Source organism: Vanacampus margaritifer, chromosome 7 (genome assembly GCF_051991255.1).
Source record: "Vanacampus margaritifer isolate UIUO_Vmar chromosome 7, RoL_Vmar_1.0, whole genome shotgun sequence".
Classification (NCBI taxonomy): domain Eukaryota; kingdom Metazoa; phylum Chordata; class Actinopteri; order Syngnathiformes; family Syngnathidae; genus Vanacampus; species Vanacampus margaritifer.
The window spans coordinates 22,905,261-22,926,229 of record NC_135438.1 but is presented as its reverse complement, the minus strand read 5'-3'; the positions used below and the strand labels follow the sequence as shown (position 1 = coordinate 22,926,229).

The following is a 20,969-nucleotide window of genomic DNA, read 5'->3' as shown; positions in this document are numbered from 1 at the left end:
CCAGTGTCATGTTTATTTTCAGTTTTGTTTACTCCCTGTCATGTTTTCCTTGTGTGTTCCCCTTGTCTTGTCATTTCCTGTTTTATTGTGAAAAGTCTACTCCTCTCGTTTCTGGTCACTTGCCCTTCCTCGTGTGGTGTCGGTGTCAACCCTGATTGTGTCCACCTATGTCCCCATCACCCTCATGTGTCATCCAATCAGTGCCCTCAGCCAGGTGTGTCTTGTCATGTCATTAGTGTTGGTGTATTTAGTCGGTTGTCTCCCCCCTGTCTGTGTCGGTTCATTTTTGCTGTTGCCACTGTCGTAAGTCTTTCGCCACGTCACGCTGACCTTGTTACCTTATCAGGATCCATGTCATATTGTTAGTCTCGCCTTAGTTGTTTTGTCATGTTTAGCTTCATCTTTTGTTAGTTCAGTTTATTTTGTTTTTTGAAGTTAGTTTTTTTTTTTGATTAGAAATTAAAACCTCTTTTTGGACTGCACCTCTGCCTCCTTGCTCTGCATTCCCGCATCTGGGTCCTAAAGCCCCCAGCTTACTGACAACCAGACTCATTCGTTGGTTACATCGATGAGTCTGATTTCCAGGCTAACCAATCACGGCTCAGCTTTAGAAAACAGGTGAGCCGTGATGGGTCGTTACCTGAGCCCTGAGCAAATGTGGTCATTTTCAGTTGACAACCAGTGGCAAAATGGCTGACCCCTGAGATGGAGGAAAAAGAGTGGATTTTGCTGCTTAAATGCAGGAACTTTAATTTTGAATCAGTACTGCCACATGTGGCAATATAACTAACTGCACACTCTCTTCTTCACGTACACGCATGATGTTACATCTGCAGACAGTGGGCAGGAAATTTGAACCTGAATCCATTCTGAAAATTATTGGCCAGAGACTTGCAGGAGTACCCATTGTTAGCAGCTAGGTGTTAATCTGCTAATTTGAAGATGTTTGAGTCATAAATGGTCAAATAAAAATCATTTGTACAGTTATTTTTGGGTTAATTTTTACAAAGAGAAGCTTTAACTCATATTCCACAAGCACAATATTAATCAAAATGCAGTGATCAGACTAGTTGGGGCGCATAAAATACAGTTCAGGTATATTATTGTAACGAAAATGTTTGGGTTGACGTCCCCTTTTGTTCATTTAAAGATGTCTGTTGCAATACTTTTGCTCACTCACTTGAAAGGTGAGTGGGTTCAAACAAAAGGTGCTATGTCCTGAGTGTTTTAACACATCTAGATGTAAATACCATGAAATAAAGGCTGGACTTCTGAACTTTTGTCTCATATTCATCTTTGGATCTGAAACACAAATGTCTTCATTATACATCAAAAACAATGGTAATGATCTTGCAATTTGTGGAGAGGACTGTACATTACGCACATTTGAATTGTGTTTCAAACCAAACAAGGAAAGTCACCACAAAGACTAAATTGTTCATAATTCCCCAAAAATAATTTTTTGTGCTACACTATTTAAGTTGTTGTATAATTTCCAGAGTGATATTGATGTCATTAGCGTCCATGTGGATTAGTGTATTTGTATTGTTTTAAAGATGGACTTTAACGATGGCAGCCTGTTACATGAGCTTCACACAATTTTCTGTTAGGTTTGTGCTTTTCCACCCTTTGTGTTTAGTGTTCATTGTGTGTAGTGTTTTTGGTGTTTTGTGCCATGGCGCTTTTTGTTTTACGTTTTAACGAGCAGCAAGAACAATTTGTCTTGTACATTGTCACTGTACAGTTTATTGTAGCTTGTATGTATCTATTAGTATTTGCATGTCTGCTACCAAGCAAGGATTACAGAAGATAATTTGTTCTCAATTGCCTTACCTGGGTAAATAAAAAGTTAAATGAATGAATGAAGGAATATTTCTCCATAGGCTTTCTTTCTGTCTGTTCCAGCCTTTGTTTATGCATTACTGTATGTGTGAGTGACTCACATGTGTGTTTGCCATAGGCTCAAGAGGGTGTCTATTTCCCATGTTGTTTTTACTGTTTGTGTGTAAGGATAGACAGGATGTGCAGTGCCTGTCAGCGCAGACCAGGAGATGAAAGGCCAACAGGGGTGTGTAAGAGGATGAATGCCATTCAGGTAACAAGTTGTCTCCTCAAAAACCTCTCAAGAATTCATTTCGGGTGTCTCCGGCATTCCAAATGTGCCATTAGCACGTCCGCTGCCAACTTCATCGAAAATAACTCAAGAACAACATCAAAACAAAAATAATATTTTGTGCATGATGGACTGTATGTACCTGTCATTGATCTGAAATATCGTAAATATGACTGTACATCTGACAGGACTCACAGGTAAAGCATGAGTCACTTTTTCAAATGTCATGTCTCATTTAAATGTCAATGTGCAGCAGTTATTGGCACAACAGCATTCTGGTTAAGACAAAGCAATGACATACAAAGAATGTTGCAATGTTGTTGAACAGGTAGTAGCTATCTGAGATGGGAATTTACTCGTACCACATTCTCTACTATTTTTAACACAGTGGAAGTTATTTCTTGGAACTTTACATATATTGATGGAAATGTAGCCAAGCTAGCTGTTATGCTAAAAAAGCTCAAAGCCTCATGTAATCTCACTGTGCTGACCGGGGACAGGAGGGCACTTTGGAGGGGCAGTTACCCAAAGATGAAAAGGGGGCACATGTTTTTTTAACTTTTATTTATTATTATTATTGTGGAAACAAAATAAAAGTAACACGAGCACAAAATGCCAATTTGTGGCCGTTCAATACAAAGTTGTAGCTCTCTACTGGCCAGCTGAGTAAGCAAGTTGAGAGCTCCTTTATGGAAATGATTAGTTAGAGCAGTGGTGTCCAAACTCGGTCCTCGAGGGCCGGAGTCCTTCAGGTTTTGGATGTTTCAATTCTCAAACACACCTGAAGCTCATCAGAAAGCTCTGCATAAGCCTGATAACGATCTTGTTCATTGGGAACAGGTGCGTTGGAGCAGGGAAACATCCAAAATCATCAAGCCATCCACAAAACACATGGTCCACTCGGACTCAATAATCCCCCCAACCCCCGGTTTTGAGGAACCAAACACAGGGAAGCAAGGTGGAGAGGCAAGCGTGGACTCAACTATTTAATTCAACAAGAATGAAGGCAAAGCAAGATATTGGGCATTCCTGAAAAAAAGAAAAGACAATAGTCCAAAACAAGATTCAAAATTACAATTGCTGGTGAATGACAATGAACCAACAAGGGCTAAAAGAAAGCAGGGAACAAAATAAACACCAACTGACGTGACGAGAGACACCTGAACAAGACACATGTGGCTGAGGGAGTTGATTGGATGACACGAGGGACCAGGATAACAAGCACGGGTTGACCTGATAAAACTTGATGAAACACTGACAAAATGAGACACAAGGAAAACATGAAAACTAAATTCCAAACAAAACCTAGATCATGACCATGTCAAACCCAAATATTTAGAGTGTAACCTACAGCAAAAATAAAACAATTGACCTCACAAAGAAACTCCACCCATATACATTGTTAGACTGTGTTCTGCGCTGCATACTGCATGAAAATAAGGCCCTTAGTGTTTCTTCTTGCTGGTAGAGGCTTATATTCATGCTGGCCCTTGCAAACCGGATGGAAGGTCTGCTGCCACCTCTGTCATCTGCCTTTATCAACACCAGATCGTACCATCCCCCGTTGAGGCCTTGGGACAATGCTGTCTACAGCCATGGAAAAAAATAAGAGACCACCCTTGTTTCTTCAACTTCCTATTTATTTTAATTGCCTATAGCAAAATTAAAGGTAAATTTGTTTGGACTAATATATTAAGGATAACAAAAACAGCTCATATGAGTTGGATTTAAGAGCTGATCAGACAATTTTTTTCTCTCCAAGGTTTGTTGATAAAAAAACATTTCACAGGTTCTTACATTCAGTAATGAAATTGCTTTTAGGCATGTTGTTCTCTTATTTCAGCCTTGAGTGGCACCAGACATAAAATAAACAAGAATGTGAAGAAAACTCCTTATAGCTCTTGAGCACCACCTAATGGCTTTTTCCACTTCTACTTTCTTCTTTTTTACCTGTCTCTTGATGGCTAAATATGCTGCTGTATGTATGTATGTATGTATAACATATTGTGTATATTCTGTAATTATATATATATAGTATAGTATAGTATAGTATAGTATAGTATAGTATAGTATAGTATATTCAGTAATTTAGGTAATGGTGAAGAGATGAATCTAAATGATTTTTGGACATTATGTGACAACATTATGTGGTGTTTCAATATGTTTTTTTTATATGGTAGATTTGTTTTTTCAATTCTTGCTTTTCCTACTGCATTTTTTAAATAAAATGTCCAATAAAAATTCATCAATAAAATAAATCTTAAATCTGCCTTTTTGTCATGAGTTCCATTATGCTTTATTATTATGTTTATCATCACAAACAAATTTTAAATTAAGTAATTATACCCTGAAGTTGTGTCTCACAACATACATGCAACCCTGTTAAGAAGTGGGCTATTTTATATTTAAGTGAGCTACGTTCATGTACATGACTCAGCAGAAATTACATTATTATGCTGTGACCATGTAAAATACGCTTTCAGCCGTTACGCTAGGCTAGACAGTAGGCTTCTCATCAGGGGGTAAAAAAAAAAAAAGCATATTATTATCATCATGGTTTTCTTTTGTTCTTTACCAATAGCATGGTAGGTAACATAGCTAGCATGTACAACACCTTTGAATAAAAACTTGAAAATTAACATTACGATGCAACATGCATGGGCACTAAGGTTAAATGATTATTTATTTATTTATTGCCATTGCAAAGGATTTAATCAGCAATATTTTTGAAAAAACTTGTTTTTCAGGTGCTGAAATATCTCAACGGTGTTGCTCGCTTATCCGCGCACTAAGGGGCTTGTCGTATTATAGTAGCAGATAACCCGGCGTCGGGAATTTTGGCAAACAAAATTAAGTAATAGCGAAAGCCTGAGCAGCATTTTAGCAGCCTAGTTCAGAATAATGATGCACGACAAGAGGCCGTTGATCAAGTGAGTGGCCAGGAGAGACGAGTCCTTTAAGTACACACTTTGGGATTTCTTGGTCACGTGACTCTTGAGTCTCCAACCTGTCATCTACCAGCTGGCCGTCAGCGCTCACAATATCCGAAAGGTAAATGCGGTTTTGGCAGGAAAAGTAATGTTCTTGCGATCGTTTACACAGTTCTAACACTGTCAGTGTCGTCTCCCCCACCCAGAAAAGGCAAAGTGACGATTTAGGCATAGACGACACGCGCTACATTTCGACTACAATCGAGCGTTTGTATTCAGGCCTTATCTTGATTAATAAACACTAGTCGACAGAAACCTGCTAGCGTGTTACATTTGCAGAATTTATTTCAAAATTAAATGTTGTCCGTTGACGCTAATACGACACCAGGGCGACGTCTCGCTATGTAGCGGTCGGATTTGTGCAGATTACAGTCAATAAAGTGCTCTCTGCACAAAACTGTCTCCTAATCCCTAGTTGTCGCTGATGTGGAAGAGGTGGTCGGTGTTTCGCTCGTCTGAGACTCGACAAAAAACAAACAAACGAATGAGCACTACTTGAATCTTTTTATTCTGAACTGCACACATTAACCCCCCCCACCCCACACACACACACACACACACACACGCGCACATGCAAACAAAGTAAATACAGTAATTACAATTTTCAAGTATCTATATGTATATGTCTATATGTATTTTCTGGGGACTTTCCTACATTTTAAAACTTTAAAACATACCACTCCTTCCTGATAACGCAATTAAAAAAGACAGCGATATAGCCAACTGTTATTGATATCTAGTCAGAAAAGACAAGGACAGCAGCGATTCTAACGTCTGATTTTTGAAGACGACACTCCCAATCACGTCAAGCACACAGTATACTGTTCACAAGGCAGTATTTTACAGCGAATCCTTAAAATCGTATATTACATCTCAGTATCACCATACAGTAGGTATATGTCTGGGGTGCTATTATGACATTTGAAGTATATGGTCATGCAGAGGGCTCAATCTGCATTCTGAACCATAGGTGTTGCGTCATAAAAATTTCAATTTCATAAGAAGAATAAAGATTTATGTTGGAATTACTATATATAGGATATTTTATTGTTATTAGTATTATTTATTTATTTTCTTTTTGTTTTAGGATGGCAGAAGATCCCATGTCATGTGACTGTTTTGTTTCATTGCCCCCTGGCTCTCTTGACGACCATGTCATTTTTGGGAAGAACTCTGACCGCCCCCGGGATGAGGTGCAGGAGGTAGTGCACTACCTTCCATCATCTCACCCTCCCGGCACCATGCTGGAGGTAGTACCACTTTTAGTCATCTAGTTTTAGTGATGCACATCAACATTTTGGGGGCCTGCAGGTAAGACTAGTACTGTACCTGGTATATTAACATATGTTATGTGCATAATAAATTCGGGTTACTCTCAGAAAAAAAAACATATGTACTGCAGTAAAAGTGCAGATAGGATCTCTGCTATACGCAGGGATAGAACGAATAGAAAACATCTATGTACAATTGATAGCCATTTTAAATGCATGAATTTATATATATATTTTTAAACCTAAACCTGAAGCGGCTAGGGATGAGAGAATTTTGGGGTATAGGCATTTAAGGTGGCACCCTTTTAGCCACACACAAAAATTTAGAAAATTGAGATAGTGAAAACTGTTTTACGCTATAGCTCCACAACTGAGTAGTTTGTCTTTACACATCTTTCCAGCAATTATCTTGTATAATGTAAAGCATTTAGAAACAAATCTTTGAATTCACTGTTCAAAAGCACATTTTAACACCTCTTTCAAATAGCAATTCAGACACAGCACCGTTAACAGTGCATGTAATTAATGGGCTTATATGCATTTTGTGCACAACTAAATTATATATAAGATCATTTCATTGTTTGCCTGAGAAACTGTACACAGTGTCCTTGTTTTCTGGTAGTCTTGTCTTATATTATTATTATTATTAATTTAAGATAACTTGTTTGTTCTATTTAGGCAGTATCTTTAATAGTGCAATTGCAATAATGCAATGCTAATCTAATCAGTATATATATTTTTTATTTTAAAATGTGGTTGAAATGGCACTAAATGTGTAACATTAGAGAAATAAGACGTTACCACATGAAAACATATGTTGAATGTGGGATTGCAGGTTGAACTAAGACTTTCAAACATTAACAGATGGACATTCTGTGAATGTTTGAGTGGAGATAACTGCCAAACATTCTAAGGTCATAGCTTTTGTCAATTCAGTCTGCTTTTAAATTATAACAGCAGAATGGACAAATTGTTTAATCAGATTTGCTGCCAATCTCCAGTTTATAATGCACATTTAAGCCACAATATTATTATTAAAATAATATTCAAAAATCAAAATTAATGAGTCACATCTATTATATATATTAATAATTCTACATTTACAAATATATTTTTTCTTATTTTGTGATGACTGTGTGGTACGGTTTAACAATGCATAAACTGCATACTTATTTTGGTTATGGTAGTGGTTTTTTTTTTTGTGAAACTGCACTGCATCTAAAAGTACTTCTATTATTTTGGATGTCATTATTTCTATCTGCATATTTAAAAGGGTAGAATGTTTTGTACAATTCTTGTGATGTTATTCTTATATTCTGTAGTGCCTAAAGTGTCTTTGCTTTGCTGTCTCAAAAGAGATGTCAGTCTGTTCTTATATTTCTTATACCTATCTTCTTTTTCCTTTCTTTGATATTTCATGAATTCCTTAAAATCATTTTTCTTTTCACAAGCTTTTCCAAATCATTTGTTGACCATGGTTGATCAAGATCTTTGATGTCTGTAATGCAGGGGTCACCAACGCCGGTCCTCGAGGGCACCTATCCGGCATGTTTTGGATGTTTTCCTCCGCCAACACACCTGATTCAAATGAACAGGATCGTTATAGGGGCTGTGTCCGAATGTGCACCCAACTCCTTATATAGTGTCCTACTGAGGGGTCACGCCATTTTGTAGTGGCGTCTGAATGTCCAGGGAGCGGAAATGTAGGGCACTCAAAATTACCCACAATGCACTCTGAAAAGTAGTGAACATCAACCTGGTTGATATAGACCACAATGCATTGCAAGTATGAAAAAAAAACATGGCACGATCGACAGCGCAAGTGCGAGAATCAAAGCGATGCATTAACATTTACTATGGAAATAATTAATGCATTTTAGTTGAAAATATTTACAACAAGGAACTAAAGTACAGTTGAATGAAATGAAACATTTTCATTTACAATAAATAGTCGGAGATTTATGCGCCGGTGCGTCAGGTACAGTGGTCACGTGATATACGACGAAGAGAAAGTAGTGAGCTGGCTGTCCGAATCGCCAAACAGAATGAGGGCACTACGTTAAGCCGCTATATAGTGTATATGTATATGTATATCTATGAAGTGAATGAGTCGTTAGGGGACAAGGGTGGACATTCGGACACAGCACAGGTTTCTGCATAGCTGGCTGATGAGCTGACAACATGAATCTGGTGTGGAAACATCCAAAACATGCTGGATTGGTGTCTTCGAGGGCCCGGAGTTGGTGACTTTTATTCTGGTGTTCCATTCAATCTTCTTGTCCCTCCAGGTGTTTTGAATGCACTTTTCCCTCTTCGAGATTCTTGCTTATTGTGCAATTTCAGCATTTCTCTTTGTGAGATGTTCATTGTCATATACTCCTGTGCCCTTCAGTTTTTTGAACATTTTAACACCTCAATCTTATGCTTTCTACTTTGTACTCATAAAGCGAATGTTGATGTTTGATTTGTTGTTTTGCTTTAGCGGTAACGTGTGACAGGCACTCACATTTTTACTTCCTAAAGGAATGTCCTTCTTGAAAAACTTAATGACTTGTTGCTGTTGAGGAATGAAATAAATTTCCTCTTTGCGTGTTCCAAAATTTGAAGATAGATTTAATGTAAGAAAAAACACCTTTGCAAAAATGATTTTTTAATCTAACAGAGATCTCTGGTCAAATAACAGCCTCTAATTCATCACTTAAACAGGTGGGATTCAGAGCGTCAAATGTGGTTCTTCCGTGTGTGGAATGGCTTCTTATAGTTAAAAGACCTCCTCTCTTTTCATTTATAGACTAAACATACTCTTGGTACTTTTCCGTGAGCAGATGGCGTAAACAAGGTCAGGTGTGGGTGTGTTTTTGGGACAAATTCTGTTCAAGGACTAAATGTGTTTTCGCACAAAATGCTGAGAAGGAACTTTTTTAGACTAAATAGTATGTCCCAGCTTAAGGTCAGACTACACGTCTGACCTTACGTCTGACGTCAAAGTCAACACCACCTGCTCTGCCCAGGACACAAAACATCTCGACAAGGTCAATATAAAGAATTAAAATGTTAATAATGTGTAACAATGGTTAATATATGAAATGAAGAATTAAAAATGTTATAATATCTATCATTGCTCAAGTGAATGCAGTTCACTTCAAGGCGCATCCTCTCCAACAATTGTTGCCTGCTGTGAGCCGAGCATAACTTGGGGGGTGTTGTCTCAAGGCCGGATATCACAAAGTCATCCATTCTTGTATATTGTCATCCACTCGTCTTTCCAGCTCTTTGATCTTCTTGTCCTTCTTTGCTCACCGCTTTCAATTATCGCATTTGACCGATTAGCTTCACAACCTTGCTATTGTTCCTATGACATAAATCTCAGAGACTTCTTCTATGTCCTCTGCCAACTTCTATGTTGCCATGTCAGCGAAGGTTAGTGAGCCTGACGAGCAGGAGCTAGCGACGGCGAGTGAGCCAGCAGCAGCCAAGCAAGCAGGCGCTAGCGATGGAGCTAGCAACGGTGAGCAAGCTATCTACATGTGCTTTGTGGACTTGGAGAAGGTGTTCGACTGTGTCCCCTTAGGGGTTGTTGTGAGGGGTACTCCAGGAATATGGTGTCCCGGAGCCCCTGTTATGTACTGCATTGCCGGCAGTAAGTCAGATTTGTTTCTAGTGAGAGTTGGACTAAGGCTGCTCTTTTCCACCAATTCTGTTCATAACCTTTATGGACTGAATTTCTAGTCACAGCCAAGGAGTTGATGGGATCAAGTTTGGTGACCTCAGTATTACATCTCTGCTTTTTGCACATGGAGGGCTTCTATTGGTTTCAGCAAGTCGTGATATTCAACTCTTGTTTGAGGGGTTCACAGCCGAGCAGAGGTGTAACACTACTTTCCTGTGGGGGGGATAAAGAAAGTACAAATGTCTTCAGTCTCCTGTATCTCTTTCTCAGTTGCTCTCTTTTTTTCTGTTTTGCTTTCTTTCTTCTGTAGTGCACATACATACAGATCCCTCAGGTCGAGCACACCCATGCTGTCATCCTGAGTAAACCAGCTTGGATGTGGGGAGCTGAAATTGGAGCCAACGATCAGGGAGTTTGTATAGGGAATGAGGCAGTTTGGACTCGAGAGGCTGTCACTCCTGGAGATGCTTTGCTGGGCATGGATCTTGTGAGGTAAGCTCCTACTGAACACGCTGATAACACCTTCTGGAGCAACTCTAGGTTTCCGTGTTTTTGTCAATGATACCTTCTTCTAGAACATCTGAAAGTTTAGGCCAACATTGACTAGCATTAAGAACTGTTCAAAGGTCCCTGCAGTTCTTCTGCTGAAAACTATTATTTGTTTGTCAATCTGACCTTGTTGCACTGTATTATTTTTAAGTTAAAGACGAACGTGCTAAAGAGAACCATTATTTCTGCCCCTTCAGGCTGGGCCTGGAGCGTGGCGACAATGCATGGGCGGCTGTCACTGTCATCACTGGCCTGTTGGAACGGCATGGACAAGGTGGTCAGTGCAGGGAGGATCCAGAACCTTTCAGCTACCATAACACCTTCCTTTTAGTGGACCGAAATGAAGCATGGGTGCTGGAAACCGCTGGAAGACTGTGGGTGGCTCAGAAGATCTCAGGTAATTACTATTGGCGTGTAGATTGTAAGAGTCAATTCTGCTAGCTATTGTGGTGCTTATCAAGTAGTCACACATTTTCTTTGTAAAAGTCTTTTTGGATTTGTGGTTGTAATACATTAAAGCAGTACTTAGGAACATTCAGTTTGCGTTGATTCTGGCGGCGCCATATGGACAAAAGTGGTAGTGTTTTGCCTTGAATGAAGACCACATTTCCCATGAGGACCAGTGGCTGTGTGAAAGATGAATAGCGATGAGGTAATTCATCTATTTTCAATTTTTTCTTTATACATTATTGTAACGTTTCTCAAGTATGTTAACAGCAGACCTTGTTCAGTGATCTTACCTTCTCAATGTAAACCAAAACGGCTACAGTGTTGGGCATAGCTGACACCAGAAAAAAATTTTGGAAAGAACAGCGAGATGAAGGTATAGCGGCACAAGCAACAACTCTTCTCCGTTCACCTCTGTCACTCAACTCCATCACTCCCTCTCCCTCCCTTCCTTCCCGTGATGCATTCACAAGCACTCGGACTGTGGGATGCCGTACAAGCGTTTCTGGGAAAGAGGCACTGTGATGTGGCAACCTTGGCAGAGGTGCCAGTCTCCCTAGCTGGAGCTCCACTCTTTCGGCTATGACAGGCAAAGCCTGGCAAACGTGATCGGATAAGAGGTGCTTTGATGCGGCTACCTCGGCGACAGACATCCAGCAGCTGTTTGCCTGTGATTGTCATTTCTCAGAGGACTGCCTAGCCTGGTTAACCTTGCCCAGTACCAAAGTGGATTGACCAGGAGATTAGACTTAAGAACTTGCGCAATTCCCGCAATGAAACCTGATGGAGGCCAGAGCTGTAAGTAAATCAAATCACTAACTAAATGGTGATAAAATATTAACATAAGCACTAACATTAGCTTCATTGTCTTGCACAATATATAAGATGTATTTTGCTGTATAAAACATCAAATTACTTGTTACATTACCGTGTGCATGGGTGAGTAGTACATCAATACTGTATAAAGATTGCCACTTGACTCTGGTTTGAGGTCGTGTGGCTCCGCAATATTGTAGCAACCCTTGTGTGTGGTTCGCGGGTTCTGTGGTTTCCCAGGGTCTAGACCAGTGGTGGGCAAACTCGGTCCTCGAGGGCCGGAGTCCTGCAGGTTTTTGGATGTTTCCTTGCTCCAACGCAGCTGATTCCAATCAACAGGATCGTTATCAGGCTTATGCAGAGCTTGCTGATGAGCTGATCATATATCAGCAGTGCTGGAGAAGGGAACCATCCAAAACCTGCCCACGCCTGGTCTAGAAGGTCCTTGAAGGCAACATGAAACTTTTTTTAAGATACGCACCGTTACCGCGTTGCTGTGTTTTTGCCGCGGTTACAGTTGACAGTAACTGTTCCAATTTGACTTTCAATAGTTATTGCTAACTCGCCGCATGGCCTGATATTTTCTGAAACGCTACAACAGAGGTTCTCATTTAGAAATGTAAAAGGTCCAGAAAATACATTTTGAGGAAGTCATAGGTCCAAAGCACATACGTGGTGATGAAAAATTTTGTTTTTATGTAGTTTTGGGGCTGGATCTACTGTACAGTAATAATCAGGAGTTACTGGAAGGCACAACAACATTATTTTCATTATCACATTGATTCTTTCTTGCTTAGTAATATATAACCGATAAAATAAAAATAAAAAACTTTCACTAAAGGCGAATCAAGTCTCTTAGGACAGTGGTCCCCAACATTTTTTCCACCATGGACCGGTTCATACAAGTACACAACTTTTGCGGACCGGCAACCCAGTCTGGGTGGGGGGTGACGGTCGCAAATCCACAATGTATTTTTAAGTGGGCCATCATGCGTGGGAATCACCTATAGCTGTAAGTCCATGCACCTTTCTTTTTCTTCTTGGTTATAGACTTCTATGTTGTCTCATCAATGGGCTTTTTCTCCGTTGCAAAGAAACTTTCCAAATATGTTTTTTACTCATTTTGCCAACTTGTCGATTAGCATCAGCACTACGCGACTGAGATAATTATCATCTTGACATGCGTCAAGAGTCCGTTGCAAACAGAGAGAATCCGGTCACTTTTCAAAATATATATATTTTTAAGCCTCGGCTAATCAATTAACCTGAAGTACAGTAAGTTTTTTTATTCTTTCGACTGTACGGCCCGCCTTGGACCGGTCCAAAGTGTCCCACGGCTCAGGACCGGCCCGCGGCCCGGTGGTTGGGGACCAATGTCTCAGTGTCCATCTTTCTCTGACTTGCCATTTTGATGTTGGGTGCCGGTGTTGTGAGTATCTCTCCTGCTGCCAAAATGTTACCGTCGCCTGCACCGTGAAAAATACTTCCAGTTTGCATAGTAGTCAGCCAATCAGCACATCGTTGTCATAGGAATGGAAGCCCATAATGCACGCGTGAGCGCGCACACAGTCTCACACACACTGTTACGGTCCACGATGTTCGGGGCTGTTTTTTGTGTCAGTATGTGGGAGCGCACCTCCCTGATTGGTGGCCTACGTCACCGGGTTGATAGACGCAGGAGAGCCCCTGATGTCTACATTAGCTTCAGGTGTGCCTTTGTTGTTAATAGAACCCTGTAGCCTGGAGTCTGGTTGTTTGTGTGTGTTTACCCTCCCTTCGTTTTGTAGCCAACCCCTATACGTTTTTTGTTCCGCTGTCCGTTTAATTTGCAATTTTAGCCATAACTAAACCACTCTCTCTGTCTCTCTCTCTCTCTCTGTCTTTGTCTCTCTCTTTCTGTCTCTCTGTGTATGTGTCTGTCTAAAGGGCTCGACAAACGACAGCAAAATACGTAACGCATCTTCTCCCAGGTCAAACTCCACACACGGGACACAATAGGCAGCCGCGACGGTGGCAGCAACAGACGCCTGTCTTATTTACAACAGATTTGATTGCCTACTACATTGGAGGGAATCTAAATGTTCTCATTGTAAACACAGAAGATTCACTACAGTACGCAATTCCAGTATGAAGATCCATCCATCCATCCATATCCTGAACTGCTTATTTCTCACAAGGGTCGCTGCAGAATATAATGTTATTATTATCATTATTATTAACCGGTACGAAAACGGGATGCACTGACTCCCCTGTCAACGAACAACAAATTGTATTCAGTGGCTTTTGGTCGGTCTCTCAGTTGTCCCCATTGTCTTCATTTTTGTGTGTGTGAGGGGGTGTTGTTATGGACTGATGTCACACAGATTCATGATCGGTGGTACAAGAATTGCCCACGTCACATGCGCAGCCAACTATACCTTCCGCAAGGGGAGATCTTGCAGTTTACATTATAAACACACTTTTTGCACACCCATCTCATGCACAGACCCCAGCATGTCAATTTCTGCAGCTGAAATATCAAGCACAGTGTGCCTTAACTACCCTGATTTTAAAGAGAATGAGGGGAGCCGCTTTGATTGGTCGGGAGTCGGCTGTGTTCCATCACAGCACGGTGAAAAATACCCTATTCTATGCGCACTAACCCAGCAAAATGGGAAAAGAAAGAAAACTCCATCCAAGTGCACAGGTAGACTGCACTTTGCCCTGGTCTTGTGCTGGGCACAAAAATAGGGCCCTGAGAGGCTACATCACAAAGACGCCGATTCCAAATTCCCTACTTTTTGTAGGCCTTTGCTTTTCATTCAGGTTATTGCATGCAAAGGACATAGGTGTCAAACATAAACAATGTTGCAAACTAATTTTGACTATGCTGTGCATAAAACAGTGGGAAATGTGGTTTTGATGGCATGGAACATTTAATAGAGAATCAGTTTTACCCCTAAACAATCAGAAAACTCATTTTGAAAAAAATCTGCAAATTCATGAATGCCGAACTGCAAATTTGTAGTAGTTCATTGTAGGTTAAATTTACAGTTTAGGTCTTGCACTAAGAAAGACAAACTCAGGCACTCTTATGTTTCAAAAATAAAAACCTACACTGGTGACTAAACTACTTTGAAATTGACAAACCTGACTACCAGGCACACACAAAAAAGTCACGTTTGCTATTTGTTTAAAGATGCAAAGATTAATCATATAAGGAAAGGAAAGAAAAAAAGTAAAAGGAAGGAATATAAAGTTAGAAGTACAGTATCATCTTTTTTGTCCTGGCCAGTTCTGCTTGTTTGTAATAATTATGTTGTGCCACAATGCAAAAGCAAATCCTGATTGTCTTTCTTTAATGAACGGATATCAAAAATGTTGTACCTGTGTGTCAATTTCTCTTCTCAGAGGGAGTGACAAACATCTCCAACCAATTGACCATCTGCACAGAGATTTCCGTTGAGCATCCGGAGCTGCGGAGCGTGGCCCAGGCACAGGGCTGGTGGGATGGTGTAGGAGAGTTTAACTTCTCACAAGTGTTCAGCCCTGAGAAGCAACCTGTCAGGATGGAGCTTGCCAAAAAGCGCTACAAAGGGGGTGCAGAGCTACTACAGCAACACGATGGTGAGGGTCGTAGGCTTTTAAGGTGCCCAACTAAATCAGTAATGGTTTTGTTTAGGGCTAGTTGCATTAACAAAAAACAACAACAAAAAAGCGATTTTATATAATTCTCAATTCTACAGTTAAATATTTACTAATTGCATTACTGTATATTTAATGATTTAAAAGTATTACATCTTGTACATTTGGTTAAAACTAGTGCTGTCAAAGTTAAAACGTTAACTCATTAATTAAGAGGGATGTAACGATATCCAAAGGTCACGATTCGATATTGCCACAATATGATGCTCACGATACGATAATTATCACCATATTGTGGGGAGGTTGGTGATATTAAAAAAAGGTCACAAAAAATTAGCTCATACTAAAGAAACAGCACAATATTGTGATTTTGTACATACAGCAATGCATACAAACAACTTACAATCTCTAATAACACTTAATATTGAGGCACCTACTTGCTAATACACGCACACATTGAGTTCCTCCACATATTGACTCGATTCACAAGCATATTACCTTCCCCTTCATCTGACCATTAGCGTGGATTTTAAACATAGAAGGGCCAAAACATGCCTTGTGAAAATTAAACTGCACTAAAAAGCTAGAACTGCAGAAATTGAAATTTTAATATCGTGACATGACGACGACAATATTGTGGCAGTTTTAATATCGCGATATTGTTGTTATTGTTACATCACTATTAATTAATCACAAAAAATGATCATATTAATCATGTATTAACGCAGATTAATCACACTATTCATTTTGACTGCAGATGATCTTTTAGCTTGACCGCGGATGGTTACTTTTAAGGTAGTGCCGGTTGTGTTTCAGCAACAAACATAACTACATGCATTAAAGGAAAGCATTTGATAAATGTTTGCGTATGACATTCAAAATATTTGTTCATGTCAAACTACTGAGGTACTTTTTTTTCCATTTGAAATTATGCAAGAGAATTACCTGATTAGAAAAAGAGGAGGATGATAATGTGCAGTGGATCAAAAATTGTTGAAGACGTCCTCATAACATGTGTCAAAATTAATAACATAGCAGGTCCTCTTCAAATTTGGTGGGCAAAAATGATGATTAATCAAAATTTTAAGATGTGATTAATCTGATTTAAAAAAAAATATCGTTTGGCAGCTCTAGTTAAAACATTACATTTGGTTTTGTAGCATCCCTTTTGCTTAAAAAAATAAAAATAAAAAATCTAAATAAAAACAAATCAACTCCACGGTGCTGTAGTGGTTAGTGAAACTGCCTCACAGTTCTGAGGTTTAGGTTACGAAACTTGGTTCTAGCCTCTCTTAATTAAATTTGCATATTCTCCCTATATTTGCATGAGCTTTCTCCATAACTCCAAATTCCTCCCACATTCCAAAATGTATGTTAGGGTAATTGAAGACTCTGAATTGTACATAATGTGTGAATATACAGTATGAGTCTGAATGTTTGTACTGCATCTGTATGCCTACACCTGTATGTTCCCAGCAACTGGTTGGTGACCAGTCCAGGGTGTACAGTATGTATTGTAGACTGTCGGCCAAAGTCAGCTGAGATAAAGTCCATCTCACCCACGACCTTAATGAATGAATGAATGAAACAATTGCTATCATTTTGATATTTTTGGTTGTGAACTGCTTGTGTCAGTTTTTATAGTGACAATGACAAACAAGTCTCAAATGTAGACATACTGTATTGAAATTCCCTTCTGGGATTGTAAACTTCAATGAGTTTGCTTATCTTCACCTGCTATTCTCAGGTGGTCGATAGACTGCGGTATTTGGACAACTGATTTGACTACCGGTACTTCTATTCTGCATACTGATTATGAATACTATTGGATTTTGCAGTGACAAACTTGTTTTTCTTGTATGGATTAGGCTCAGTGACAGCAGAGGTGATGATGTCTATTCTGAGGGACAAGCCCAGTGGCATCTGCATGGACTCTGGTGGTTTTTGCACCACAGGGAGTATGGTGTCTATACTGCCCAGAGACACCAGCCTGCCCTGCATCCACTTCTTCACTGCTACTCCAGACCCCTCCCGGTTTGTCAAATATGAAGCCCAAAAATTACCAGACCGCGTATTCTAAACATGCCGAAAACAACAACATACAGAGCCTAAAACAGACTCAAACTTAAGAGTTTTCTGAAGATATTGCATGAATATCAGAAAAACCTTCCTGAGCTGTAAACTAGGTTTTTGGCAATTAATACTAAGGGCGGTATCTCACTGAGTGGTGAAGGCTCGCGAGGGTGTGTGCACGTAGCCAATGTTTTTTTTTTTGTCAAGGTTCGTTTAAGGTCGCAAACTTTTGGAAAAATGTTTGCCAACAGTTTCAATGGTCTTAAAATCTGTTCTTATCGAACAAGAAATTTTGATCATGTTCAAAATTTGATGGCGACAAAAACTGTTTGCGAGCATAAAAACAGTTTGCAAGTACACGTCTCTGCAACCTTGAACGAACCTTGATGAAAAAAATAACACTTGCTACATGCGCCGCTCAATGAGATACAGGCTTTAGAGACTGGAGGCTCTTCATATTAAAGACTCTAGTCTAGTAAAATAGAAATGCGGGATGATAAAAATCTCTAAAATTCTTACTACTATTAGGAACAAGAGTGCATATTATACTATACTGCATATTTGTGTATACCATTTTTTAATTTAGTAAAAAATATTAGTGGGAGGAAATCACTTGCTTATAATAGAGGTTTACTAGATTAAGATAATACTAAATCAGATGCAAAACAGCGTACATTTTAGAGATAGCCTTAGCTTTTGAATGATCCCTTTAGGTGCTTTTCCATTACAGGTTTCACAACAGCCCATTCTAAAAGATGCCAATCAATTGGGGCAAGATTTGAATGGAAACAAGTGAACTGTGCAAGCCTCCACTGCACAGTGCACTCTCCCAGCGTGTGGTGTTCTGCCATAACATTTCATGGCTGGCAAGTCTCTGCCACTGATTTTGATGATGTGGCGATGTTGCAAATTACAGTCCATCAACTGAACAAAAGCTTTTGCACAGATGAAAAATCAATTTTGAGGTTTGAGCAAGCGAGACATAAAAATACAGTCTATAGATTACACATACTGCGTATTGTGTTTTCCAGCGATATGTAACCATATTTAGAATTTCATATGTACAATGGATGAAAAAGTGAAGCTTGTGGTAAAAATGTTCACATGCGTGCCGCTCGCCGGCTCCATTCATTTGAATGAGATTTGTTGTCGCCAGCGGTGGCTCGCCATCGTCACCTTCTGGCTCTGTGGCAGCTACCCCAAGCCAGGATGGGGGACCGCTGAGGCTCCAGGCTGCATGTCATCCATTGATCTATATGAAATTGTTAATATCGTGTTAAGTATTGTTGTAAGACACAATGTATGTCCACTTTATATGCTGTATTTTTATGACTTGGCATTTGTATGGCTCTGTCGCGCTTGCTTAAACCAGGAATTGTGTGTGTGCAGCAGAGTTCCTCGCCACATCGCTTATGAAATGCCTGCATCTGTCAGCCAATCAGATAACAGTGACATCACGGCCCTGCTTGGCCTGCATTGTAAGAAATGGTTCCATTGTAACCGCACAGCCCCGAAAAAGTGTAATGGAAAAGTGACCACTCAGGGGTAAGGCCGTTTTGACGTAGAACCGGTACAGTTGAAAAGCGGCTTTTGAGTGTACAATACTTAGTAGGGAGTTTTTTGTTTTTCTTTTTTCATTTTGTCATTTCTCCCTTCGCCATCCTCCTTTGTGCTTACAGGTCCATATTCAAACCTTATATCTTCTCTGAGGATTACACCCCTGTGCCTTGGGTGGTCTCCCCTCACTTTGGCCCTGATGATCCTGTAAAGAAGCAGCCACGCTTTCAGGACCAGGTGGACCGCAGACACGACCTTTACAAGGCTCACCAGGAGGCACTTAACACCATGAAGACTGACCCCGTAGGTCAATTGCTTGTATAATAGTTAGGAAAGCCTCCTGAACACTGAATCAGCATACTTGTAACGCTAGAAAACAGTTCAAATAGCTTTGAATTGCACACAGAATGTATTGCTCAAATGTGCACCAAACATAAACAAATAGTGCACATTAAAAAAAAGTTCAGTTGTTTAGTGTTTTGTTGGATATTGAAATACAGTAAATAAAACTCATTTTAATTATTTGTAGAAACCGCATTGCCAAGTTGCACATTCCTGCCAAACACCAAAAATAAACAGCTGGCATGATTAATAATAATGTCATTCATCTAGTTTTTCCTGTTTGTTGTTTAGCATTTTTTTCTTTTCTTTTTTCATTTCTCCTGCAGGACAAGGGCTTAGCTACCTATGAGATTCTAAGAGACCTTGAGTCGCAGTGTCTGAGTGAGATTTCAGCCGTGTTGAGTGGAGAGATACCAGGCGATGAACTGGGAAACTTGTTTTTTGATTGTGTGGACACAGAGATCAAGTTCTATCAATGACAGGTGGGAAAACTGGTTGATTTGATGCAAAATTCTCTATCAATCTTTAGAATATGGTTCTGGTTCAACAACTTTCCTGATATTACATACAAATTAGAATCTTATCCCAATCGATTAACTGTGAACATTTAGTTATGAACAACAATAATAAAGCACATTAAAATGACTGACACTGTTGAGTTCTTTTCATAATAAAGTAGAACAGATTAGTCTGATTAAAAGGTCACTGTTTGTGCTGTCAGTGGTTTATTATTTACTCTATGTACATAAAGCTGTCATATATGATGATCAACTGTTTTGTCTTACAGTGGCCTCAGCTGCTCATTCCTAGCAAATGAAGAGTTGCAGGAAGGTGGGACTCTGGGACCGTTTCTCCTCCAACTTGCTTCTGCCTCATTAGTTAAGACTAAATGTTCAAAATGCGATCATCAATTTACCCTGAGATCAAAGACCTCTGTAGTGTTAATAATGGTGTAGGATGGCACGTGCACTAATGTAGCAGTGGTTGTGCACTTCAGTATGTATGGAGTATGTTGAGAACACGTGATTTTTTGTTGGAAAACAGAAGGTTGTCATGTGATTCATGGCTACTTCTTGGACAACATGAAATAAAGACAGTTTAGAATGAGACCTGTTTGTAGTCTCGATAGCAACAGAGGCAGCCAAACGAGTTCAAGCAAATCAGCAAAAATGACAGCAAGGTGTCAAAAGTATGAATAACTATTTTTTTTGCAAAGTAAAAGAAAATACATGATCGTGAATAAGGGGAAATGTCCTACATTTTATTTCTGAAGTGATCACCTGCACATATCAGGCTTAATAATAGATTAGGGGCGAAATGGCTACAATATTGTGGTCAAGTGTTGCACAATTTCTTGTTATTCAAGGAATAAACTGGAAACAAATACACAAAGGACTGTGGAACAGTTTAACATTTACAGTATATTAAAAAAGAGACGATAAAATAAGCTCAACTTTATTTAAAGCAAAGTTTACAGCATTGTACATCACTGTCAAATTAGGTGAACAAGCGTCACT

The 20,969-nt window shown here is 39.6% G+C and overlaps 1 protein-coding gene across 3 annotated transcripts; it reads left to right on the top strand.

Moving 5' to 3' along the window:
• Positions 1 to 5,010: 5,010 nt before the first annotated feature.
• On the top strand, positions 5,011 to 20,561 carry scrn2 (secernin 2). Of its 3 annotated transcripts, none has more exons than XM_077570998.1 (9): positions 5,011 to 5,164; positions 6,191 to 6,353; positions 10,355 to 10,536; positions 10,791 to 10,990; positions 15,247 to 15,462; positions 17,349 to 17,514; positions 19,233 to 19,413; positions 19,779 to 19,934; positions 20,240 to 20,561. In XM_077570998.1, the coding sequence occupies exons 2-8, from the start codon at positions 6,192 to 6,194 to the stop codon at positions 19,929 to 19,931; spliced, it is 1,260 nt and encodes a 419-aa protein (XP_077427124.1). In that variant the 5' UTR covers positions 5,011 to 5,164; position 6,191; the 3' UTR covers positions 19,932 to 19,934; positions 20,240 to 20,561. The 3 variants fall into 3 exon arrangements, with proteins under 3 accessions (XP_077427124.1, XP_077427126.1, XP_077427127.1); XM_077571000.1 differs by lacking the exon at positions 5,011 to 5,164 and adding an exon at positions 9,790 to 9,882 and having other exon boundaries at positions 6,212 to 6,353; XM_077571001.1 differs by lacking the exons at positions 5,011 to 5,164; positions 6,191 to 6,353 and adding exons at positions 6,389 to 6,414; positions 9,790 to 9,882.
• Positions 20,562 to 20,969: the final 408 nt, after the last annotated feature.